The sequence below is a fragment of the Diceros bicornis genome, chromosome 38 (genome assembly GCF_020826845.1).
Source record: "Diceros bicornis minor isolate mBicDic1 chromosome 38, mDicBic1.mat.cur, whole genome shotgun sequence".
In the NCBI taxonomy this organism is placed as follows: Eukaryota; Metazoa; Chordata; class Mammalia; order Perissodactyla; family Rhinocerotidae; genus Diceros; species Diceros bicornis.
This window is the reverse complement of record NC_080777.1, coordinates 19933202-19954989: the sequence shown is the minus strand read 5'-3', so window position 1 is coordinate 19954989 and position 21788 is coordinate 19933202. Positions and strand designations below refer to the sequence as shown.

General features: G+C 34.7%; 1 protein-coding gene across 1 annotated transcript in view; it reads left to right on the top strand.

Moving 5' to 3' along the window:
- The window catches only part of BRINP3 (BMP/retinoic acid inducible neural specific 3), a 387516-nt gene that overhangs the window by 300214 nt on the left and 65514 nt on the right, over positions 1-21788 (top strand). The window contains exon 7 of the mRNA XM_058533704.1: positions 12374-12596. Coding sequence (XP_058389687.1) covers positions 12374-12596 — 223 coding nt within the window. The remainder of the gene's footprint in view (positions 1-12373; positions 12597-21788) is intronic.

The following is a 21788-nucleotide window of genomic DNA, read 5'->3' as shown; positions in this document are numbered from 1 at the left end:
TGGAGCATGACTCTATTGAACATTTATTTGGGAGCTTGAAATATTTGTTCTAGTGTAGATCAATCCCTCTGATAACAATTTCACTAGCTTTGCAATTTGCTATTTCAATTTAGTATTGCCAGTGGTGTTAGACCTGCTATTACTTTTATTGCTTAGATTACTATTGAAAATATTGTTGTGAGAAAGAAGTGATATTGCCATGATTTTATTATGAGGCCACTTTTCTTATACACAATGCAGGACTCTACAAAACCATCAGGCTCTCAGACCATATGGTACCATTTATATCTTTTATGACTGGCTCTCAGAGTTCTGCAGTAAGAATAGTAACAGTGATTTTCAGAGCCATGACCATAGCAGCTCACCACTGCAGCAGATCAAATAAATATGATGCTCCAATTTTGAAATTTGGCAGCCCATTTCAGGAAAAAAAAAAAAATCAAACGATAACTGTCTCAGTTTTGTTTCTCTAGAAACATCATTATTCCAAGATAATCTATGATGAAAAGGACAAGATTATTGAAACCATGCAGCAGCTGTTAAATTTCAACTAACATATGATTTTTCTCTTTGATTATTATGTTTTGATGATTTGAAAAATGAAACAGTGCATGTTAAATTCTTGGGGAATGAATATCACAAATTCTCTTTCCTTCAAACAAGCAGCATACCATCTTCTGTAGATTAGCACATAAAATGATATTGCCTCTTACTATGAAATTGGTCCTGCTTGTTGTTGTTATTATAGTATGAATGTTATTACATATAAAACTATATAGCTAGTTTATATATTAACTAAATATTATATATATTTGCTACCTAATATGTAAACTTTAAATATTGCAGTTTATATGTATATTATTCTTTAGAGCAAGAGTTCTCAAAGTGTATTTAGGAGAAACTTGGTGAGATCAAGCTTCTTATTATAATGATATTGAAATGTTACTGCTTTTCATTTCACTTTCATTCTCTTATGAGTGTACAGTGGAAATGTCTAGAAGCTACATGGTGTGTGATAGGGCAATAAATTGAGTTCAGAAGCAGATAAGAGAATCAAGTATTTTCTCTTAAGCCACACATTAAAGAGATTTACAAACATATGAAATAATGCCAATTTCTCACAAAATATTTTTTGGTTTAGAAAAGATAGCTATTTTTATAAAAATATGTTGCTTTTATGTAAAGGGTTAATTGTTGTTATTTTACATTAATTAATAACATAGATATTTAATTTAATATAGTAAATGTGTATAAAATACTCCACACAAACCAAAGCTCTTTGAGGGCCTCAATAATTTCTAAGAATGAGATAAGTTTAGGAAGCATCATGCCCCCCTCTTCCTTTTCCATCCTCAGTTATAAGAATCTGCATATTACAGAAGTGAGGTGGTAGGGCCAGCGCTGTTCCAAGGGCTTCCAGAGATGAAGATCAAAATCTGCCCGTCGCCAATGGCTTTTCTCTCATGGGTACAACATGGCTGCTCCAGCTGCGGGTCTGTAGTTCATTCAGGAGGATGAAGGACAGGCTGAGAGGGAAGAAGGGCAATACCTAAATCTGAAATACACAACTTTGCCCACACAGAAGTTCCACACCGCCCCACTCCCACAGATTGCTGCTTTGGTCACATTGGCCAGAATGTTGTTGCACGTCCCCCAGAGGCTGCAGATAGTTTTATATTTGGACCCATTGCTGTCAGCAATAACATCAGCGTTCTGTGAGAGGAGAACGGATCTGGTAGGAAACGAGCCCCAGCTGCCTCACCCGCCTAGTTCATCCGAGCCTCGGAAAATAAAGCCACTAGCAGCATTACGGGAAGAAGGGGCTTGAAATGGGAAATAGTGCTTACATGAGGGAGGAATTTGGAAAGTGAGGGAATGAAAGGGTAGACAGAGAATTAGAGAAACATCCATGATCCTCATAAACCCTGGAATGGATGGAAGAGCCTGAGCTGTGGACAGGTCCAGGAGGTCGCACGCATCTGAGCACTGTGGCGTGTGAGCCGGTGGAGATGTATTTGGAAGTGGCTGCTTCCGAGCAAGCGGTCATTTCCGTGGAAACTGCTAAATCCATAGAAGCCACCGTGTCACTGCATCTTGGGCAGGACTGTGTCTGACCGTCACATATTCATTGTCATAAGCTTCTGAAAATAATGGCTTCCACTGCACGTCCACCTTCCACATCCCACAAGTTTCCCGCATTGACAGACTCTAACCTGGAACCATCCAAGGAAGGGGATTTGCGGAAAGAGTTCTCAGCTTTGCACTGGTCATGGTGGTGCCAAGTTCACAATAAACAATTGAGCACAGCTGCCAACAGTGTGTAAAGAGTGAATACCACAGTCTGAGATGTTTTAATTTGAAACAAATAGACTAAGCATGAACAATTAGAAGCATCATATATTGTTTTTATTCAAGAAAGCCAAGTTCCTGACAAACTTAAGTAATATTATGAAAAATGTATTGGAAGAACACGACACAAAGTATATTTGGTTAATTGAATCCAGAGAAAAAAGTGTTCCAAAATTAAGAAATATGAGGAATCACTTTTAATCATGGCGTAATAAAAATAGAGACTATAACATCTCTTAATTCTACATAAAAGCTAATATATAAATACTTGAGGAAGGAATTAAGGATAAACCTATATCCTTAATTTCTATACTTAATATATATAGGAATTCTTATATATATAATTTGTATATATATATAAATTATATTTAGGCAGTATATACATATATATATAAACATATATATATGTTTAGGCATTGATTTGTCGCCATAAGCACTGACTCTGTCTTATTGAATGTTTTATCATATTTTTTTTCTTCTAGTAGCTACTTCAACTATATGTAAGACTTCTGTAAAAAAGGAAGAAAAAGAAAGCAGATTTCAATTGAATATCATGTAGCCACATAACCTTTGCCTGGCTTGCCATCCTGCCTAGTTGTGTATGGAGACACTATGTGGCTGGTGGAGAGACCCTCCTTGTCTTGATACAGTTTCCCTGTCGTTTCTGTATAGCATCTCAGTTGCTTTCTTTTCTCAGAAGCTTCACTATTTGAAAGGTGTGTTTGCTCTTTGTTAAAGTTTGGTTTTCCAAAGTTCTAAAACAATTTATTAAGGTTCTGTCAAATGGACTAAGATAATTTCCGTATTGTGCGTTGCGAGTCCTGTCTATACTTGGAACTTTACTTGGAATAAACTATATCAGAATAACTTAATATCTATGCTTTGTCTTGAATTTAACTGGAAATTTGCCAAATTTGCCAACATTTAAAAAATGGTGGTTTTATTTATATAATTTTAAAACTTGTCCTGTTTGGAAATATTTTTTAATAGTTAATAGGTGAATTAGTATTATTTTAATAATTATTATATATTTTCATGTATGTCACTTAACATGGCAACATAGTATAAAAAACAAACTATGGGTGAAAGTTCTTAGTTTAAGTACTATTTCAACTTTTCTCTGCACCTATGTTCATAGGGAAATCATTAAACTTCTTTGGCCTCCATTTTCATTGTCGAAAATGAATGAAAATTGGTGCAAAAATTGACAATTAGCCTACAAGGGGAAGGTGGTGCCAGATATGTTTTTCCTGCTTCAAGGGGAAGGGTATATTCTTTGAGTATTACCTGCTATTTAAAGGGTTTGAAGTAAAGTCTCCTACTTCTCCCCAACCTCAGCCTAGCCCTGGATTCTGTCTGATAGTGGATACATGGTTTCAAATGAGTTTGATCTCATAGCCAGATATTGTTTGTGTGTTCAGCAGTTTCTCTCTAGGTATTACTTACAAAGTTTTACACCTGGAGAAATTGACTCAACATCTCTAAGTCATAGCTACAGTTTTTGTACAATGGACGGAGCAACAACTAAGGTGTGGAATTAAGAGAATTCTTGCAGAAGAATTCTGTAGAAGTGTGCTTGATACTTAAAAGATACCAAATGTAAGTTTTCCTCATGCAATAATGAAGACGTACTTTCCGTTTTGCTTTTAAGCAATGATCCCATGTCATTGCAGGATCTTCTGATTGATTATTTCTCAATACTCTGAAATTTACATACACTGTAGTTTCGCCACCTGAACCCCATTTGTCAGTTTCCTATCCATAAATCAAGAAGTTTATCTATGTTTTTATCTTACAGTGTTCCTTTCAACCTGAATTTCCCTTTTCCATAGTAATATACAGGCTTAGAACTGTAATACACATCTTTTTTCAACTTTATTTTCCCACGTGGGTAACTTGTGGCCTCGTATTTTATATGACTAAACTCAAACTCTACTTTTTCAAATGAATTATTCTGCATATGTTTATATTTAGCTTCAACCATTTCTCTCTGGATCTTGTCAAGTGGTTAAGCCATTTAAGAAACATATACTTCATTTATACTATGTGTAATATGCTGTCTTCGCCTTTTGGAAAGGAAAAATACAAAGAAAAATAAAATATTGTCCTGACTCTCAGGGAAATATAAAATGATCTTTCCTTTATATTTCCTTTAGTCTATTATTTTCCTCATTTTTCTCTCATAGTACAATAATCCCATGATTCAAATTAGTTTCACATCCCATCTCAATAAAACCAGCCCATCTTAATGCATGATTATTATGAGATTGAATGTGATAAAGTTTCTGAAAAGTCTACCAAACAAAAGTACTCTTTAAATATAGGGAGTAATAATTGTATTTTCCTGTTAACTCTCAAAAGAGTTTATGCTTATTAACGCACAAATCATGCTTTTTTCAGACTCAATTTGTTCTGGGTGCTAGTTAATAATTGTGTCACTTTGAACAATTTGCTAAACCTTGCTAAGGCACATTTCCTTATCAGCAAAATGCAAAGTGTAATAGTACCCATCACCTCTGACTGTTGTGAGCATTAAATGAGATAATCCACGTAAAATGCTCAGCGCAGCTCATGTAAAAGCACTGAATAAATTATAAAAAGAAAAATAATAGCTAGCATTTATTTATCACTATGTAAAAGACATTTTATTAGGTTTTCATGGTAATTATCTAATTTAATCTACACAGAAAACCTATGAAAAAAGTACTATTCTTATAGCTACAATGATTATTATAGTTTTAATACTTAACTAGCACAGTGATTGGCACACAGTAGACATCAATAAATATTTTCTATACTCTTATTAAACTCTAGACTATAATTACCTTTGAGGCCTCAATTAACTGTATCAGTCAGCATTCTTGCAAGCATAGAATCTGACTGCAGCAGAAAAGGAATTTATTTAAAGACATTGGATTGGAGAGCTCACAGAATCAGCAGGAAGACTGGAGATTCTGGCTCAGAGACTTTGCCAGGAACAATCTGTAAATCACATCTCAAGAGCGATTTGTTGAGGACATCAAAGAGCAAAAGAATCTGCAGCTAGCACATCTGACACCCCAATATGTATTACTGAAGTCATCATTATTGGGTAATGATACCAGATAATTCATTTAATGCAACTTCCAAGATTTGTAATCAGGTGCTTAAGTTTTCATAAGATTTATCTGCAGTCCCTGTGCCCGGCTAAGGTATGGGCCAGGAGCCAGGATACCTGGTCCTCGTGTTTTTCATGTCTATTCGGTATGATGTCATTAACAAAATATGTCCTGTGGCGTGATGAGTTGCTCTACATTCCTATGAAGTAAATTGTAACACAGAGGCTGAGAAATGATTTAACCCCAGAATAAAATGAGAATGTTTAACTCTCATAACTGACATATGAAAGAAAACTGCTTCTGATCTCTGTTTGCAGTGATAGAGAAAATAGTTTGTACCAGAGAGGAAGCTTTATCCCTAGCGCCAGGAGTCATGCCACCAGGAAGCTACCACAGCTGGAAGAGTAGGTTTAATTAGAGTTGTTCTGTGATTAAGCTATATAGCCAACATAGTGAGTTAATTGGAGATGGAATATGAATACTTTGTCGTTAGTGCCCTCGAGTGATTCTGACTCCCGGCAACTCTGTGTACACAGAGCAGAACCCCGCCTAGTCTTTTTGCGCCGTCCTCTCTCCTTCCAGTGCGGTATCAGACAATGCTCTGCTGCTATTCACAGCGTTTTCATGGCCAATTTTTTCAGAAATGAGTGGCCAGGTCCTTCTTCCTAGTTTGTCTTAGTCTGGAAGCTCTGCTGAAACTCGTCCATCCTGGGTGACCCTGCTGGTATTTGAAATCCCAGTGGCATAGCTTTCAGCATCTCAGCAACACGCAGCCACCACGGTGTGACAACAGACAGATGGGTGGTGCGGTTCCCTGACTGGGAGACGAACCTGGGCCATGGTGGTGGGAGCACCAGATCTTAACCAGGAGACCACCAGGGCTGGCTAATGTGAATACTATCCTCACGATTTTCAGTGTTGAATAGATCTCTAATTCCTGCAGTTGTGTCAAGCACAAAAAACAAGCAATATCACTTTGAATTTAGTCTTTTGGTAGGAATGGGAAGCTTCGTTTTATCCTTACTTTAAGATCTTATTTCATAACAGCATAGGGAGCCAATGTTCTTCTATTCTAACTTTTTAGTCGGGGACTGGGAAAATAGACATGGCATGGGTTAGGGTCCCACTGGGCCTAATTTGAGGGTGATTCAGGGAAAACCCAACTTACTTATTTCTGCAAGGCCACGCTCTGATTCATGGAATATTGTGGCGTTCAGGAGCCCTAGGAATTAATTCAGAACGCAAAGGAAAGATTTGCCTTACTTAAGCTGCAGTACAGGAGTTCTGAGTCTTTGAAATGAGTCAGGACTGGGAATTTGATAGGATAGCATTCTTCTGTCTCATGATAACTCAAGTCAGGTCTCTGTTGCCAGACAATTTTTTTTTCAATTATACAAATTAAATAGGACCTCAAGGCCATGGTCCTATAGTTAAGTCCTTAGGGACCATGATCTGATTAGTAAACTGTAAAATTCCTACAGGGTAGACCTCTCTAAGTAGCACACTGGACCTATTGTCTATTACAATACCTATGTCCACTGTGCCTCTGATGGTTAATAGCTGTTACTAGGCCTTGGTCACAGAGGGGTAATTGTACCCTCAATGAAATCAAAGAACTCACTTGGTTTCACACATTTTCACACTGACTGGTGTCCCCAGCCCACAGAAAACAGCCAATACAGTGTACATCAGAGATGCCGGCATTCTTTTCACCAATGCACGTAATGTTCTTTCTCCAGTAAAAATTAGCAAATTTTTGATAGCCTATTGGAAAGTTAGTCTTATCTTAGAATATTTTCAGTAAACTTCCCTGGGGCATGATGAGTAATGGAAATGGGGCATGATGAACGTTAACTTCCCATTGAAGATCACTCCTTTGATTAAGATCATTACAGTGACTGAAAGCAAGACAAGGTTAGTCCATCAGACAGGGAAGAAGGTGCTGTTTCTTGGGGGCAAGGAAAGCAAGCATTAATGCTTTGGATTATTCTGAGTTAATTCCAGTCCTGCCACATATCTACCTTTCAATTCTCAGATCCCTATGCCTTGCCAATCAGTGTTCCTCCTAATTTTAACATAATAGATCTGGCTGGAATTTAAATTCAATCTTGGGATCCAAGTTAGTTCTGAAGCCCTACAGCTGCAAGAGATAAAAGATTGCTTTAACACAGTCTTTGAAAGTCTCCTGGCGTTCATTCTGTGCTTTGAGAAGAAAGGGTAGGAATTTGAGCTCTTCAAGCAAGCCATCTCTATTTGTAGTAACCAACTCCCCCTCAGTCTTTGAATTTTTCATGTTCCCTCTTCAGTTCTATGCAGGAACATAGTCTCAAATGCTATTTCTACAACAAGCTCTTCATTCTAGATGAGCACAGGTGATATTACTGTTGTCAAAGTTCTGCCCTTAATACTGCACGGATTTAAAAAGCCTTTTGTTCCAATCAGTCCAGGAAACCAAGTACATATTCTCCCTATTGTCCACAGAGACTATTGCCAAACCACTTCTGATACCAGTACTTCTATCAGCCTAGATTTATTTGTAAGAAAGACAGACTCTAGCTAACCTAACCTAATAAGGAATTCAGTAAAGGATATTCGATAGCATATAGACTCATCAAGAAAGCTAGAGAAGCATACTCTTGAGCTACATAGTCAGGGCAAAATCAAAAATCTTGCACAAGACTTTTTTAGTGAGGTCATCACCATTAACTGCAATGCCTGCTAGATGGCACTAAGCACTACCGTTACCGCTGTAACTACTACCTCCTGAGAGAATTGCTCTGGTCATCCTCTTTGTTGTATCAACAGCTTAAGATCCAAAATCTGTGTGGGTACACCTGATTCCTGCAGCATAGATGATGCATCCACTCTGTAGCTGCAAGGGCAACTGGGAAAGTGAGGACCTGGGTCTTGTATGTTCTATAGAGCTAAAGCTCTGTTTGGGTAATTTCTCAAATATTTGAAGGGGGGTTCATAAACAGGAAGATCCAATGAAGGACAGATAAATTGGCTCACCATATTGAAGTATTTTAATATAAAAATTTGATATATCTGTCAGAGAAAAAGAAAACAGGAAAAGCACAAGTTATTTCTAGGCAGCTACTAAGGATTTAGGGTTTTTTTTTTTGATTTGTGCCCTTGTGTAGCTATCAATTTGTAGCCTCATAAAATTGGCCAGTTTACAAGGTAGTGAACAGGCTGGCCATGCACTTTATGCAGCGTTATAGCATTTTATCAATTTCAGTGGAAGCTCTAGACCCATGGCTTACAGAATGGTTTGAGTAGACTTTCACTGATATGCGGCCACTCAAAGTCATATCAGTGATGCGCTGCAGAAGTTGGGAAAATTCTAAACTGATACAAATCATTCAAATAGTCCTTTAGAAATGTTTGAAGAAAAGAAAAAGCTTTATAAAAGTAAAAATTGACCAAGTCTAGTCAGGATTATGGATTGGGTCAAAATTTGTCTATTAGTTGCACTCCCTCAAGGGTCGGATTTTCATTTCAGCCCTTGGTAACTTTACTTTCTGCCAATCAAGACACGGTTTACTTGACTTTTGAAAAGCCATAGATGTATCTTACACATGGCTTTGGAAATTATTGTAGGATAAAATGTTATCTGGCACCCATTAATTTTCTTTTTTTGTTATGTGAATCACTAGATTCATATAGTAATTATAATGTATCATTCAAATTTTTTTTCACATTCTATAAATATGAATTTACCAATTGCCAAAAATGAAAGAAAAAATATCCACAGGAATATTTCTGGAGATTCAATTGACTTCTAAGTAGATACAGAAGATGTTATTTTATCATTAGAAAATATTTTATGTCATTTGTCATCTTTTAAAAATAAGATGAAAGGTTTATCATACTCGCTCTCATAGACTGGAACATCTGTATGTTCTGTGCACAACAGGTGTCTAATAAATATTTTGGGTGACCATCAGTGATGACTCTTAATCACTTCATAATGAAGTAATTATTCAAGTGTCATGTTAAAACTATGTTTCTTAGAAATTACATAGTGATGGTTTTCAATTGACATACACTATTACATACACTTTGGTAAAATTAAATAAATTCTATTTTAAAACATTCTGTAACTTGAATAAAATTTACTGATTTAGAAACTTTCACAATACTATTATAACAAACAATGAAAATAATTAAGTTATGCATACCCATGAAACAATAAAGCCTTATCAAATGTGTTCAAGTAAAAGATGACAGTAAAATGAATGATTAGTTTTCAAAGTAGTGGCATCTGCTCTGTGAATAATGCAACGAATGCTTTCCAATTTCCATGCATCAACTCCTTTCATCAGAAGAGGGAATTTCTCAAAAGAGACATATGGGACCAAAGAAAATGTAGGTACTGTGAAATTGAAATTTTAAAATGCATCTCTTATTTATACTTTGCTTACCTAAAAAAATAAAAAATGATTTGAAGCATATCAAATGGTTATATCCTCAAAAATCTTTCCCCATAATTTTTGCTATAAAAAGTCCTTATTCTTTTGTTTTATTTTTCCTTCTTCTAGTAAAAGTCTCTCCTTTTAATGTCCAAAAGATGCCAGGGCTCTGTATTTATTTGCTTTAGAAGAAATAACAACCCCAATATTCATGAATATGATTTTCTGTTATCGTCAAAATGTTGCATTTTCCAGCCTTGATAAAATAGTTTATATCTGAATGTTGAAATTGCCCTAATACATAAAATAAATATAAATTAATTGCTCTCTATGTATGTAATTAATGTAGTTTAGTTTTTGCTATGTGATGTGAACAGCCTAGTTTAAGAAGTGTTAACGACAATTTGGAAGTTTTAAAATACTGCAATAGAGGCAATGCCTACATGCAAGGAAGAGGTATTGACACAGCTTGCCCACATTCAGTTAAATAATAATAGCTGTAACTGGACATTCAAAAGGAACTGTTTTTGAATTGGATATTTAAAACTAACATAATGGTAATTTAAAACAACTGTTCATAACATCGTAGAATTTTAAAATTAAAGGAGATTATAATCATCTAGAACTTTCTATCTCATTTACAAAGGAGGAAATTAAGGCACAAAGAGGCTGAGGTTTAATGCATACCATACAACTTTTTTATGGGTAGAATAGTGACTAAAATGTGGTTTATCTCACTTGCCAAATAATACTTCTTTAGCCCTTGAAAATATTTTCCAAATCTTGTGATGCGTTGGTGTGTATGTGTGGAGGAAACCCAGCCATGTACTACATGGAAATGGGTGCAATACAATATTTATTAACAAAATAAATATTAAATATATTTATTAACAAAATAAATCTTTTTAAAAAATACTAAAAACAATAAAAAGTTTATGTTTTGAGTCCCTGTTCATAATGTTTACTTTGGAAGAAAAGGAGAGATGGGGGGAAAAGTTCTACCATCTTTGTATCTTTTTGGAAAAATTTTTTATTGTGGTAAAAAATATATATCACAAAATTTGCCATTTTAACTGTAAACTCAGTGACATTAATTGCATTCACAATGTTGTACAACCATCACCACTATTTTTTTTCAAAAATTTTTCATCACGGCAAACAGAAATTCTGTAGCTATTATGCAGTAACTTTCCATTTGCCCCTGCCCCATCATCAGGTAAATTCTAATCTATTTTCTGTTTCAATGAACTTGACTCTTCTAGAGATTTCATATATATAGAATTATACAATATTTGTCCTTTTTGTCTGGCTTATTTTCATATATTTTCAAGGTTCATCTATGTTTAAGCATGTGTCAGAACTTCATTCATTTTTATGGCTCGATAATATGCTATTTTGTGTATATATCACACTTGGTGTAGCCATTCATCTGTTGATGGACAGTTTGGTTGTTTCCATCTTTTGGCTATTGTCTCAAATATCTTTTGTATTTAGATGACTAATAGACCTTTTAGATGATTATTTATTTTAGTTTAGCATCAACTTTTGTTTCTGCTATGGGTTAATCAGACGTTCGAAAAGAAGACAGTTTCAGACACAATAATTTTTGACACAAAAAGAAAAGACAGTTTAGAAGCTTTAAAGTCTCTTTAATTTTTCCTCTTTAGTACACATTTGTGTTTTAAACTATTATGTCTTGACAAATTGAAATATGGTCAAAGAAACTAACCAGAGTACATAGTTGAATGTTATAATTTTTTATTTTAGAAGTTTTCTCTTTTTCTTTAAACATTAATATAATCATTTAATCATGATTATGTATATTTTCTAAACTGAGCTAATGAAAATTTCTGAAAATATTTCTTTAGTATGCAGCACTTGGAAAGGATTGTTAAAACTACTGTCAAAAATGAAAGCTAGATTATTGACCCTACCTATGGGAAAAAACTCATTCAAACACCATTAAAAGGAGAACAAGAAAAAATTAAGTTCAGCTTAAACTTTCTGCACGAACTATTTGCTTTAGCACAAATTATTTTAATTATCTTCTTCCACGAAGGCTCTATTTTAAGGGGAACAAACAAGAAAACAATCCTAAAGCATCCAAATGAAAAATCTCAGCTTGCTATTAATTTGCTACACACGAAAAAATAGATTGTATTTGTTTTTTTGGGGTTTTTTGTGAGGAAGATTAGCCCTGAGATAACATCCGATGCCAATCCTCCTCTTTTTGCTGAGGAAGACTGGCCCTGGGCTAACATCTGTGCCCATCTTCCTCTACTTTATATGGGACGCTGACACAGCATGGCTTGACAAGTGGTGCATATGTCCGCACCCGAGATCCAAACCGGCGAACCCTGGGCCGCCAAAGCAGAGCCGGCGAACTTAACCGCTATGCCACTCGGCTGGCCCCAGATTGTATTTGTTTTTAATATTAACATATTAAATATATTTTGGGGAAAAGGGGAAATTGTTTCGTAATTAAAGTGTTGAATTTTAACATTTTTTCAGATGAATTCAAGTTCTTTATGAAAAGGCTACCCATGAATTATTTCCTCAACACATCTACCATAATGCACTTGTGGACAATGGATTCTAATTTCCAGCGCCGCTATGAACAACTGGAGAACAACATGAAGCAACTTTTCCTAAAGGCGCAGAAAATTGTACACAAGCTCTTCAGCCTTAGCAAGAGGTGTCATAAACAACCCCTCATCAGCCTGCCAAGACAAAGGTAAGAAATTTATGGCAATGTAGACAGCTGAGGACATTTTGTTTTGACAGTGAGTTCTATTTTCTGAATATATAACACAGTGTCATTTATATTATTAGAGATAATTTGAAGACAACATATTCCCTTAAGTCTCAAAATAATAAATTGTATTATTTCCCAACGTTATAATACAATGGGGAACACATATACTAACACTTCTTTTTCTTTCCTTTTCTTTTCTTATCAGAAGCAAAAAATCATTCTAACTTGTTATATATGGTAGTCAACTAATAACAGTATTACAGTGAACAGAAAAACTCAAACCCCACAGTTATATTGTAAGCAGAGGAGGTAAGGAGGACCACAAAGTGAAATTTCCCAATAGTAATTTTCAAATAAAAGACTTTAAAGTTTATTTTCTTTGATCAGTGTTCAGAGTACCACGAGCCTCATTCTACATGAGTCTCTAAAAATTGCTGTGAAAGGTTGTAGCAATTTATATGGATGAAGACAGACTATTAAAATATTTGTTTCTGAACTAATTTTGGAAAGCACGACTTTGGGCTTTGCTATTTAAAATGTATTGATCAGTCAATGCAATAAAAATTTGTATTTATTTATTTGAAGTCAGATTAAAAATACATCAAAATGAAAAGCTAGGGGAAAATATAGAACAATATCACAAAAAAATATGCATTTGTACCAGTATCTCTGTTATAAAATGCTTGAATTTGACTTGATGCCTAAACCATTAAGAGAAAACTATAATTATAGATTTTTTCACTGAAAAAAAAAACTGGAAGTCTATACATTTTTAAAAATTTAATTTCAAAATAAATCATTGGCATTTTTTTTACAATTCATTGGATTTTAGGATATTCAAAATTTGTGCAACCATCACCAGAATCTAAGTTGAGAACAGTTTCATTGTCTCAAAAAGAAACGCAGTACCAACTAGCAGTTACTCTCCATGTTCCCATACTCTGTCCTGGCTTTTTGTCTCTAGAAATCTGTCTAATCTACTATTTGTCCCTATACGTTTGCCTGTTTTGGGCATTTCATATAAACGGAATCATACAATATGTGGTCTTTTGTGTCTGGCTTCTTTCCCTTGCATAGTGTTTGCATGTTCAGCCACAGTGTAGCAAGTATCAGTAGTATGGGTGTGTCACATTTTGTTTTTCCATTAATTATTTGATGGACATTTGGGTTGTTTCCAATTTTTGGCTATTGTGAATAATGCTGCTATGAACATTCAGGTACATTTTTTTACATATGGACATAATGTTTTCAATTTTCTTGGGTGAATTCCAAGAGTGAAATGGACAAGTCATAAGATAACTCTATATTTAATATTTTGAGGAGCTGCCAAATTGTCCCAAAGTGGCTGCACCGTTTTTCATTTCCACCAGCCATGAGTGACAGCTCCAATTACTCTACATCTTAACCAACACTTGTTATTATCTGTCCTTTAGATTACAGTTATCCTAGCGGATGTGAAGTGGTATCTTTTTGTGGTTTTAATGTACATTTCCCCAGTGACTAATAATGTTGAAAATCTTTCCACGTGCTTATTGGCCATTGTGTATCTTCCTTGCAAAAATGCCTACTCAAATTCTTCACCCATTTTTAAATTGTTTTTTATTTTTATATTGAGTTGTAAGAGTAAGTTATATATTTGGATGCCAGTCCCTTATCAGCTGTATGATATATAAATATCTCCTATACTCTGAGACTTTTTTTCACTTTCCTTGTCCATCTTTTCTCTTTCTCTCTCTCTCTGGTCAATCTAACTAGAAGTTTGCCCATTTTGTTGCTATTTTCAAAGAACTAACTTTTATTTTTCTTAATATTCTTTATTGTTTTTCTCTTTATTTGATTTTTCCATTGTAATTATTACTATTTCCTTCCTTCTGTTTGTTTGTATGTACTGTGATTTTTCTTCTAGTTTTGTAGAGAGAAGAGTTAGGTTATTGATTTGAGAACTTCCATCTTTTTTTATGTAGGCATTCACAGCTATAAACTGCTCTCTAAGCACTGCTATAAGTTGTGTTATTTTATGCATCCCGCAAGTTTTCTTACTCTTTTCACATGTAAGATATTTTTATCTGTCTGCATACTTCTAGGGAATATTCCCTAATAGAGAATTGTGGCTGGGGGAAAACACTGTTGCTTAACTATAATGAACTTGATGCCTCATGTGTGTGGGTTAAGTGCAGCTTGTAAACCACTGAAATAGAAGGTTCTACCCTCAAACAAAATAGGAAATGCAAGAGAATGAGGTGAGTTAGGAAGCAAATTGATGAATTTGGTTATAAACATGTCAACTTTAAGGGCTTAACAAGTACAACTAGAGCTGGATATATACATCTGAAGCTCAGGGGAGATTTGAGTGAGTGGGATAGAGTCAGTGCACATGAAACCACCAGGTCTGAATATAATACCATGGAAAATGTGTGGACAGAATCTAAAGATATGTTTAAGAGACGAGTGAAGAAATGGAAACTGCAAATGAACAGACAGTGGGGTAAAATATGTCATAAGAGTCATATTAATTTCTAGTAAAAATAAATAAAAGTTAAACATACAAATATGCCATAAAAGTATAAGATTTGTAAGGAAAATATAAAAATATGAAACAATTCAAGTTGGATGTGTGCAGAATAAGTAGGTAAGCAGGATAAAATAAAGATGTATTACTTGGAACAAAATTCGATAAACTATAGAAATAAATATTTGTTTTCCAAAACTTCTAAACTAAATAAATCAAAGATTGTCAGAGGCTTTTCTCGACTTTCTTTTTCAATTTAGCTTAATTCCTACGTTGGCTATTACTCATCACACACACACACACACACACACACACACAGACACACAGACACACACACACACACACTGCAGACTACTTGCTAGATGAAAGATTTTACTGAATTTGAATTTTTTCTCATCACCATTTTTCTTTTCCTAGGGATGTGATATTTTGTTTCTGTTTTGCTTTTATTTTTCGCATGTTAACAGAATAATATAAAATGACATTAGAAAAAAATATACGTACTATTGTCTGTTAGTGGGATATAGTGGGAAAAAAAGTGGTTGGATATTTGTAGGGTATTTTTTCAGAAACTTTTGAAAGAGAAAGTGGAAAAGTAATGCCCGTGACTCACCTCCATTAGAAATTCTATTTTTTGTCCTGTGTTTATGGAATTTTTATCCATTGTGTTCTTGAATTCATCCCACCCTAAGAATTGCTTTTAATATCTGATATTCTAAAATATGAAAAAATAAGCAAAAAAGAACAGAGACCCACAAAATGTACCTCCACTAATAAGATGATTTCTTGACACTTTCTATATAATAGCAGGTCGGTTGTCGTTTTTCTCTATAATGTAGAGGGTAATTTCTTCCTTGATAAAGCATGACACTCAGATTAGTCTCATCAAGTCTGCACTGCTGCCACTACTCCTCTCATAAATTCACATGGCCTCAAAATCCTCTTTCTTTCTTGAATAAATTCTGAAGCCTGTGGTAATCTAGTTTTCTTGGGGTAGTCAACTTTTGTTGCTATTCTAAAACTTTTGAGATAAATAACAATGACATGGTCATTTCATTAATGGAGGGTAATTATGGGAATAAGTATTCACGTATAATCCCTAAACAATAACTCAACTAAACTATGTTGTGCTGTCATGTCTTATTCACAGAGCAGCCAAGAGTCCATAGAAATATTACACTTAATGATGTGTTGGTGACAGTTTAATAACCAACTCCTAGGAGGAAAAACCCTCTGATTTATAGCATTTGCCAATTTTTGTGGTATAAATATTTCCACCATGGTCAATTTCATATTACCAATGTGGTGTCACTGAACATGGAGTTGTGAATACATGTGCACAATTGGCTCTTCTTCACTGGTACAAGCAGGCTGTAGCAAACCACTAAAAATTGACTAAAATATTTTTATGAAGTTATCTCTTCTTCATTAGCAAGTGGGAAGTGAGATATGATGAGATCACTTCTCTAAAGTCACAGAGAAGTATGAGTTGAGGTCTATGCTATTCTTTACCTAAGAGCTGTGTCGTGCACATCCTATATGTACTCTACAAGAGGGGTTAGCAAACTGGTGCATGGGACAAATTGGCCCTCCATCCGTTTTTGTATCAGCTTGTGAGGTAAGACTGTTTTTTACATTTTAAATTGTTGATAAAAATCAAAAGGAGAATAATATTTTTTGATTGGTGAAACTTGTGTGAAATTCCCATTTCAATGTCCACAAATAAAGAAGCCATGCCCATATGTTTGCATATTGTCTATGACTACTTCACACAATAATGAAAAGCTAGATAGTTGCCACAGAGAGAGACTGTGTGGTCCTGAAACTCTACAAAATTTGCTATCTGGCTTCTTACAGAAAAATTTTGCCAACCCTTGCTCTAATATAATATGCACTCTGTTTTTAAAAACATTAGTAGATATAAAATTTAGTAAAAATCTAGATCCATTTTGAATGTATCCTGGAAGCAGTAAAAATGAAGTATAAATATGTGATTTGCCTGTGGTAATAAATATCCTCTACCTGGCATAAAGCTTATTTGAGGTAGAGGAGGACCCTCAGAGTCTAATACAATAAATATGTTTGCTGTTTTGTGTGTTTTTTTGTTTTGTTTTGTTTGGTTTGGTGTTTTTTGCTGAGGAAGATTTGCCCTGAGGTAACATCTGTGCCAATCTTCCTCTATTCTGTATGTGGGTTGCTGCCACAACATGGCCGCCGACGAATGGTGTAGGTCCGAGTCTGGGAACCAAACCAGTGCCACTGAATAGAGCATGCCAAATTTAACCACTAGGTTTAACCCCTTAACCACTAGGCCAGCCCCTTGTTTGTTTGTTTCAATAGTTTATTTTGACAAAACCTGTGTATTATTCGAGTACAGATAATGATCCAATGCACCATTATTGTACAGTGTTGAGAAAGGCCATTTGGGAGACTATTGGCCTGGGGATGGGGACAATGAAAAGGCAAAAGTTGTTGCCAAGCCTTAATGGTGCATTATATAAACTAATCAAGAAATGTGAATGCACAACATTAAAAGCCACAATATAAGGTAAATATAGCTATTAAACATTGGGAAAAAATTACATTTTGCTTGACACATTAACAAAATGGAAATCTGTGAATATGAACTGTAGTTTTCTAATTTATAAACAATAGAAATATAGAAATGAATAGAATTTTAAGTTATTATCAGGACATTTTTATAAGTACTTTTCATGTATTCAGTAAAAGCAATCAGGGATTATAATTCTTATCTTGTATTAATAAAATATATAATCTTGGCAAGCAAAAAAATTTATTTTTGTAGCTTCTTTAATAATGAACAAACTTCGGTTAAATAAAATAATTCATAGATGATATTACAGTATTTATTCCTAGAAAGTATAGATTAAACATGTATTTATACATAAGAAGCATCTTTTAGACTACTACCAGCTCGGGCAAGAATAATTATAGGGTTATGTGTACTATAGCCTGACCAAAAAAGGAATGTTTGGGGTGGGGGTGTATTTCAATTAGCCCATTTTAAAGATCTTCAATTTCAGTTTTTAAGAGTCACACTGCACAGTGAGTTAAGGAAATCCTCTCTGTTGTTTGGGAGAGGCAGAATTGAGAATTCAAGACTTTCCCATTTACCTTCCCTGACTCACTCCACTTCTGTGGCTGTTTGAGCTCAAATTCCAGCCATACACTTACTCCCTATCCTCAGTCCCCACTCCCTAGCTGATAACCCGATATGTGGTTTGTTTTACTTGTGCCATAAACACAACAGTTTGAACATTTATTCCCCAAAGTCTATTTTTACGGAAAATTAAGATTTAATTACTTTATAGTAGACTAACAATTCTATTTTAAAATAATTTTATTTAATCAAATAATTACTGTTCTGGATAACATTTATTTTAAAATCTATGTTGTAACCAATAACTCTTTGGCTATTTTGTTATCATATACCATAATCAATTTGAACAAAGTTCTTGTAAATGTATAGATTTAAGGGTTATCTTGGTGGCCTCAACTACATAATGAAAACTATGATTTTAAATTAAGCATTGGTAATGGTGCTGTGGAATTTAAAGAATTATTTGGTGTCAAAGGATCAATGAATTTTGCAATATTTAAGTAATGGATCTGTAATGTAAATACTCAAGTTGGTCAATTTCTTGTAGTTCATTTTTGACTATCTACAAAATTGTGGCAATATGAACATGAACCATATCTTTGCAAAAATTAAAAGATACCAACTTTAGCCACACACTGCTTCCTGAGATCATGATTTATGGCTAGTATGTCAGGAGAAATGTCCCAGGTGCTTTCTATCTTTGCATTGGCCTTTGGAGAAAGAGAGCAACAATGATATAAAAAACACATTTTGACCAAATTCATCATTTTAATGACATTATTCACAGTATATTAATTAAGAATGCTTAAAATAGGGGAAAAACACATTTTGTCCAAATTCATCATTTTAATGACATTATTCACAGTATATTAATCAACAATGCTTAAAATAGGGGAAAAATCAGAATTAAAAGAACTTTACAATTTTCCCAGGGCAACTTTCACTTTTATTTACATGTTTTATCCTGTCATTGTTCCCCCTGTAACCTCAACAGAAGAAAAGCAAAACTTTGTGACAAAATGTTCCTACTTCCTAGTGCCAGGTATGAGATTCAGATGACCTGTGCACAAAACATTCTGCTGCTTTATATGTCATCAGTGTAGTTTTTCTGTTATCTTAGTGGTAAAGGGAAGGAAGAAATATTCCTCTACCTTTCTAGGTTCTTCTGGCTGGTCTAAGAATTAAATTGACATGAGACAGAATAACAGGAGAAAATCAAACAAATTTAATAACATGGGAGAAACCCAAGAAAACTGAGTAACTCACCAAAATGGCTGAAGCCACCACCTTAGATGCCATCTTCAGTTAAGGACAAAAGAGGATGCTGGGGGTAGTGGTTTGGGACTTCAAAGGGGAGGATGGCAATTCACATGGAGATGGAAAAGCAAATGTTTGGTAAACAAATGCTTGCCATGCCTTGCAAAGACAGTGGGACATGGGGACTTTGATTGAATGGGCCTTGTTAGGCTCCTCCCTGTCTACCACACCTAGTTCATATTATACCATAGTTATGTATGGTGATAGCTCCTTCTGGAGGAACTTCTATTTTAAATTCTTTCAGGTAGTTAGAGGGAAGGTCAAAGTTTCTTCCTGAATCTTTTGTTCCTAAAAATAATCAAGCCAAAGAGACACAAATTCTGGTCCCCTGTAGTGACAAATCTTCTATAATGACTGTGACCAGCAGATATCAAACTTTTTGGTCTCAGGACCCCTTTATACTCAAAAATTATTGAGAAATACAAAGATCCAAAGAGCTTTTGTGTATGGGAGTTATAAATCTATGTATGTATGTATATATATGGATATCTATATTTACCTCAGTAAAAATTAAAACTTAGAACTTATATGTATTTATTAATACAATTAAAAAGAATGAGTAAGTTCATTACATATTAACATATATAACATTTAAACTTCAATGATTTTTGCACATTTTCTTAATATTTGCCTTAAGGGAAGATAGTTAAATTCTCATAGCTGCCTCTGTGTGCAGTCTTTTGCAAATTATAGTTCTGTAGCCTGACACAGATTTATGGGAGGAGTGAATATTGTAATAGCCTTGTCAGATAATTGTGGATATTATTCATTGATACTATACCAAAATTCAACAAGTGGTAGATTCTTAAAAGTCAGTTGTAATATGGAATCTGAAACCATATGATTAACATTTTAAAATCTGTTACATTAAATTCTTTGGTCTATCTTGAACTTTAAATGAATCTTCTACCCATGCATACAAAATCATGGGCTGGTCATTTGGAAAATATTGATTCACTTAGTTATGAAGATCTCCCAAATGTTGATGCGTATCATTATGTAATAACAAAAAATCTCGTTCCTTAATATCACCATTAGATTCACAAGAAAAGCCTTTACATATTGTCTCATAATGACAGATACAAGTTTTCCAAATTTCTAATTTTCCCTTGAAAGCTAGAATTTTAACATTGATAATAAATATGTCAGTTGTTTGTCTTGAGGTGATAGGTTGATTTCTTTCAGTTTTGATAACAGCCCTTCCAAATATCCAAGTCAGAATAACCAGTTTGTCTGTCAATCATTCTTTCAGGTAAAGAGGGTTTGTCATGAAAAAAGTGCTGACTTCAGCTTGCAACCAAAGCAATTGCATAAGTGCTTTGCCTCAAAGCAACCACTATATTTCAGTGTGCAGCACAAGTGCCTTATTCACGTGCCCATTTTGTTCTGACATATGGATTTGTACTGAAAATTGAGACACAATAAACTTTTTTTTTTACTGCATCACCAAGAGCATTTTTAAATAAAACATGCATTCTTTTTGTTCTACAAGTATGTGCCAGAAAATAATATGTATTTACTAGTACAGCAGCTTGGTTCCACTGCCTAGATTTGTGCTAAGTTTCCAGCAATAGTTTACCCACCATTATTTTTGGCAACGTCGATGCAAAAGTCAACATGATGCAAAAGAAAAATAATGTCTTGATATTTCTATGAGATAGTTTTTACTCTGTGCACCCCCTGGTAGGATGTTGCTCCCCTTCCCCACTGCCCATTCACCCACGCCAAGAGTTATGTGGACGACTCTTTGAGAACTTTGCTCTAGGATAATTTCAGCTCCTCATAAGGATGTAATAAACCTAGAAGACAAATTGAGGGCTATAATAAAAGGTTACATAGCTTCTTCTTTACTTCTCTGTCTTTACTAATGCAACCCCTGGTTTTAGCGGAGCATATGCCGCACCACACCTCTCAGCTTCCCTTGAACCCAGGATGGATACATGACTAATTCTGGCCAAATGGATGTAAGTGGAAGAAATGCATGAAACTTCTGAATTGGGTCCTTAAAGGAAGAGGAATACAGGCCATCTACCTTCTCTTCTTCCCCCTGGCTAAAATGCAAACATGATGGCTAGAACTAAAATTCCTGACATGAAGAAACCTGTTAAGAGTGGTAAAGCCTGATCTCTTTGAAGCTACTAAATCAGTCCTGGATTGTTCCTGTTTGTACTGTTATTTGAGAGAAGAATAAATTGCATTTTTTTCTAAGCCAATATTATTTGGC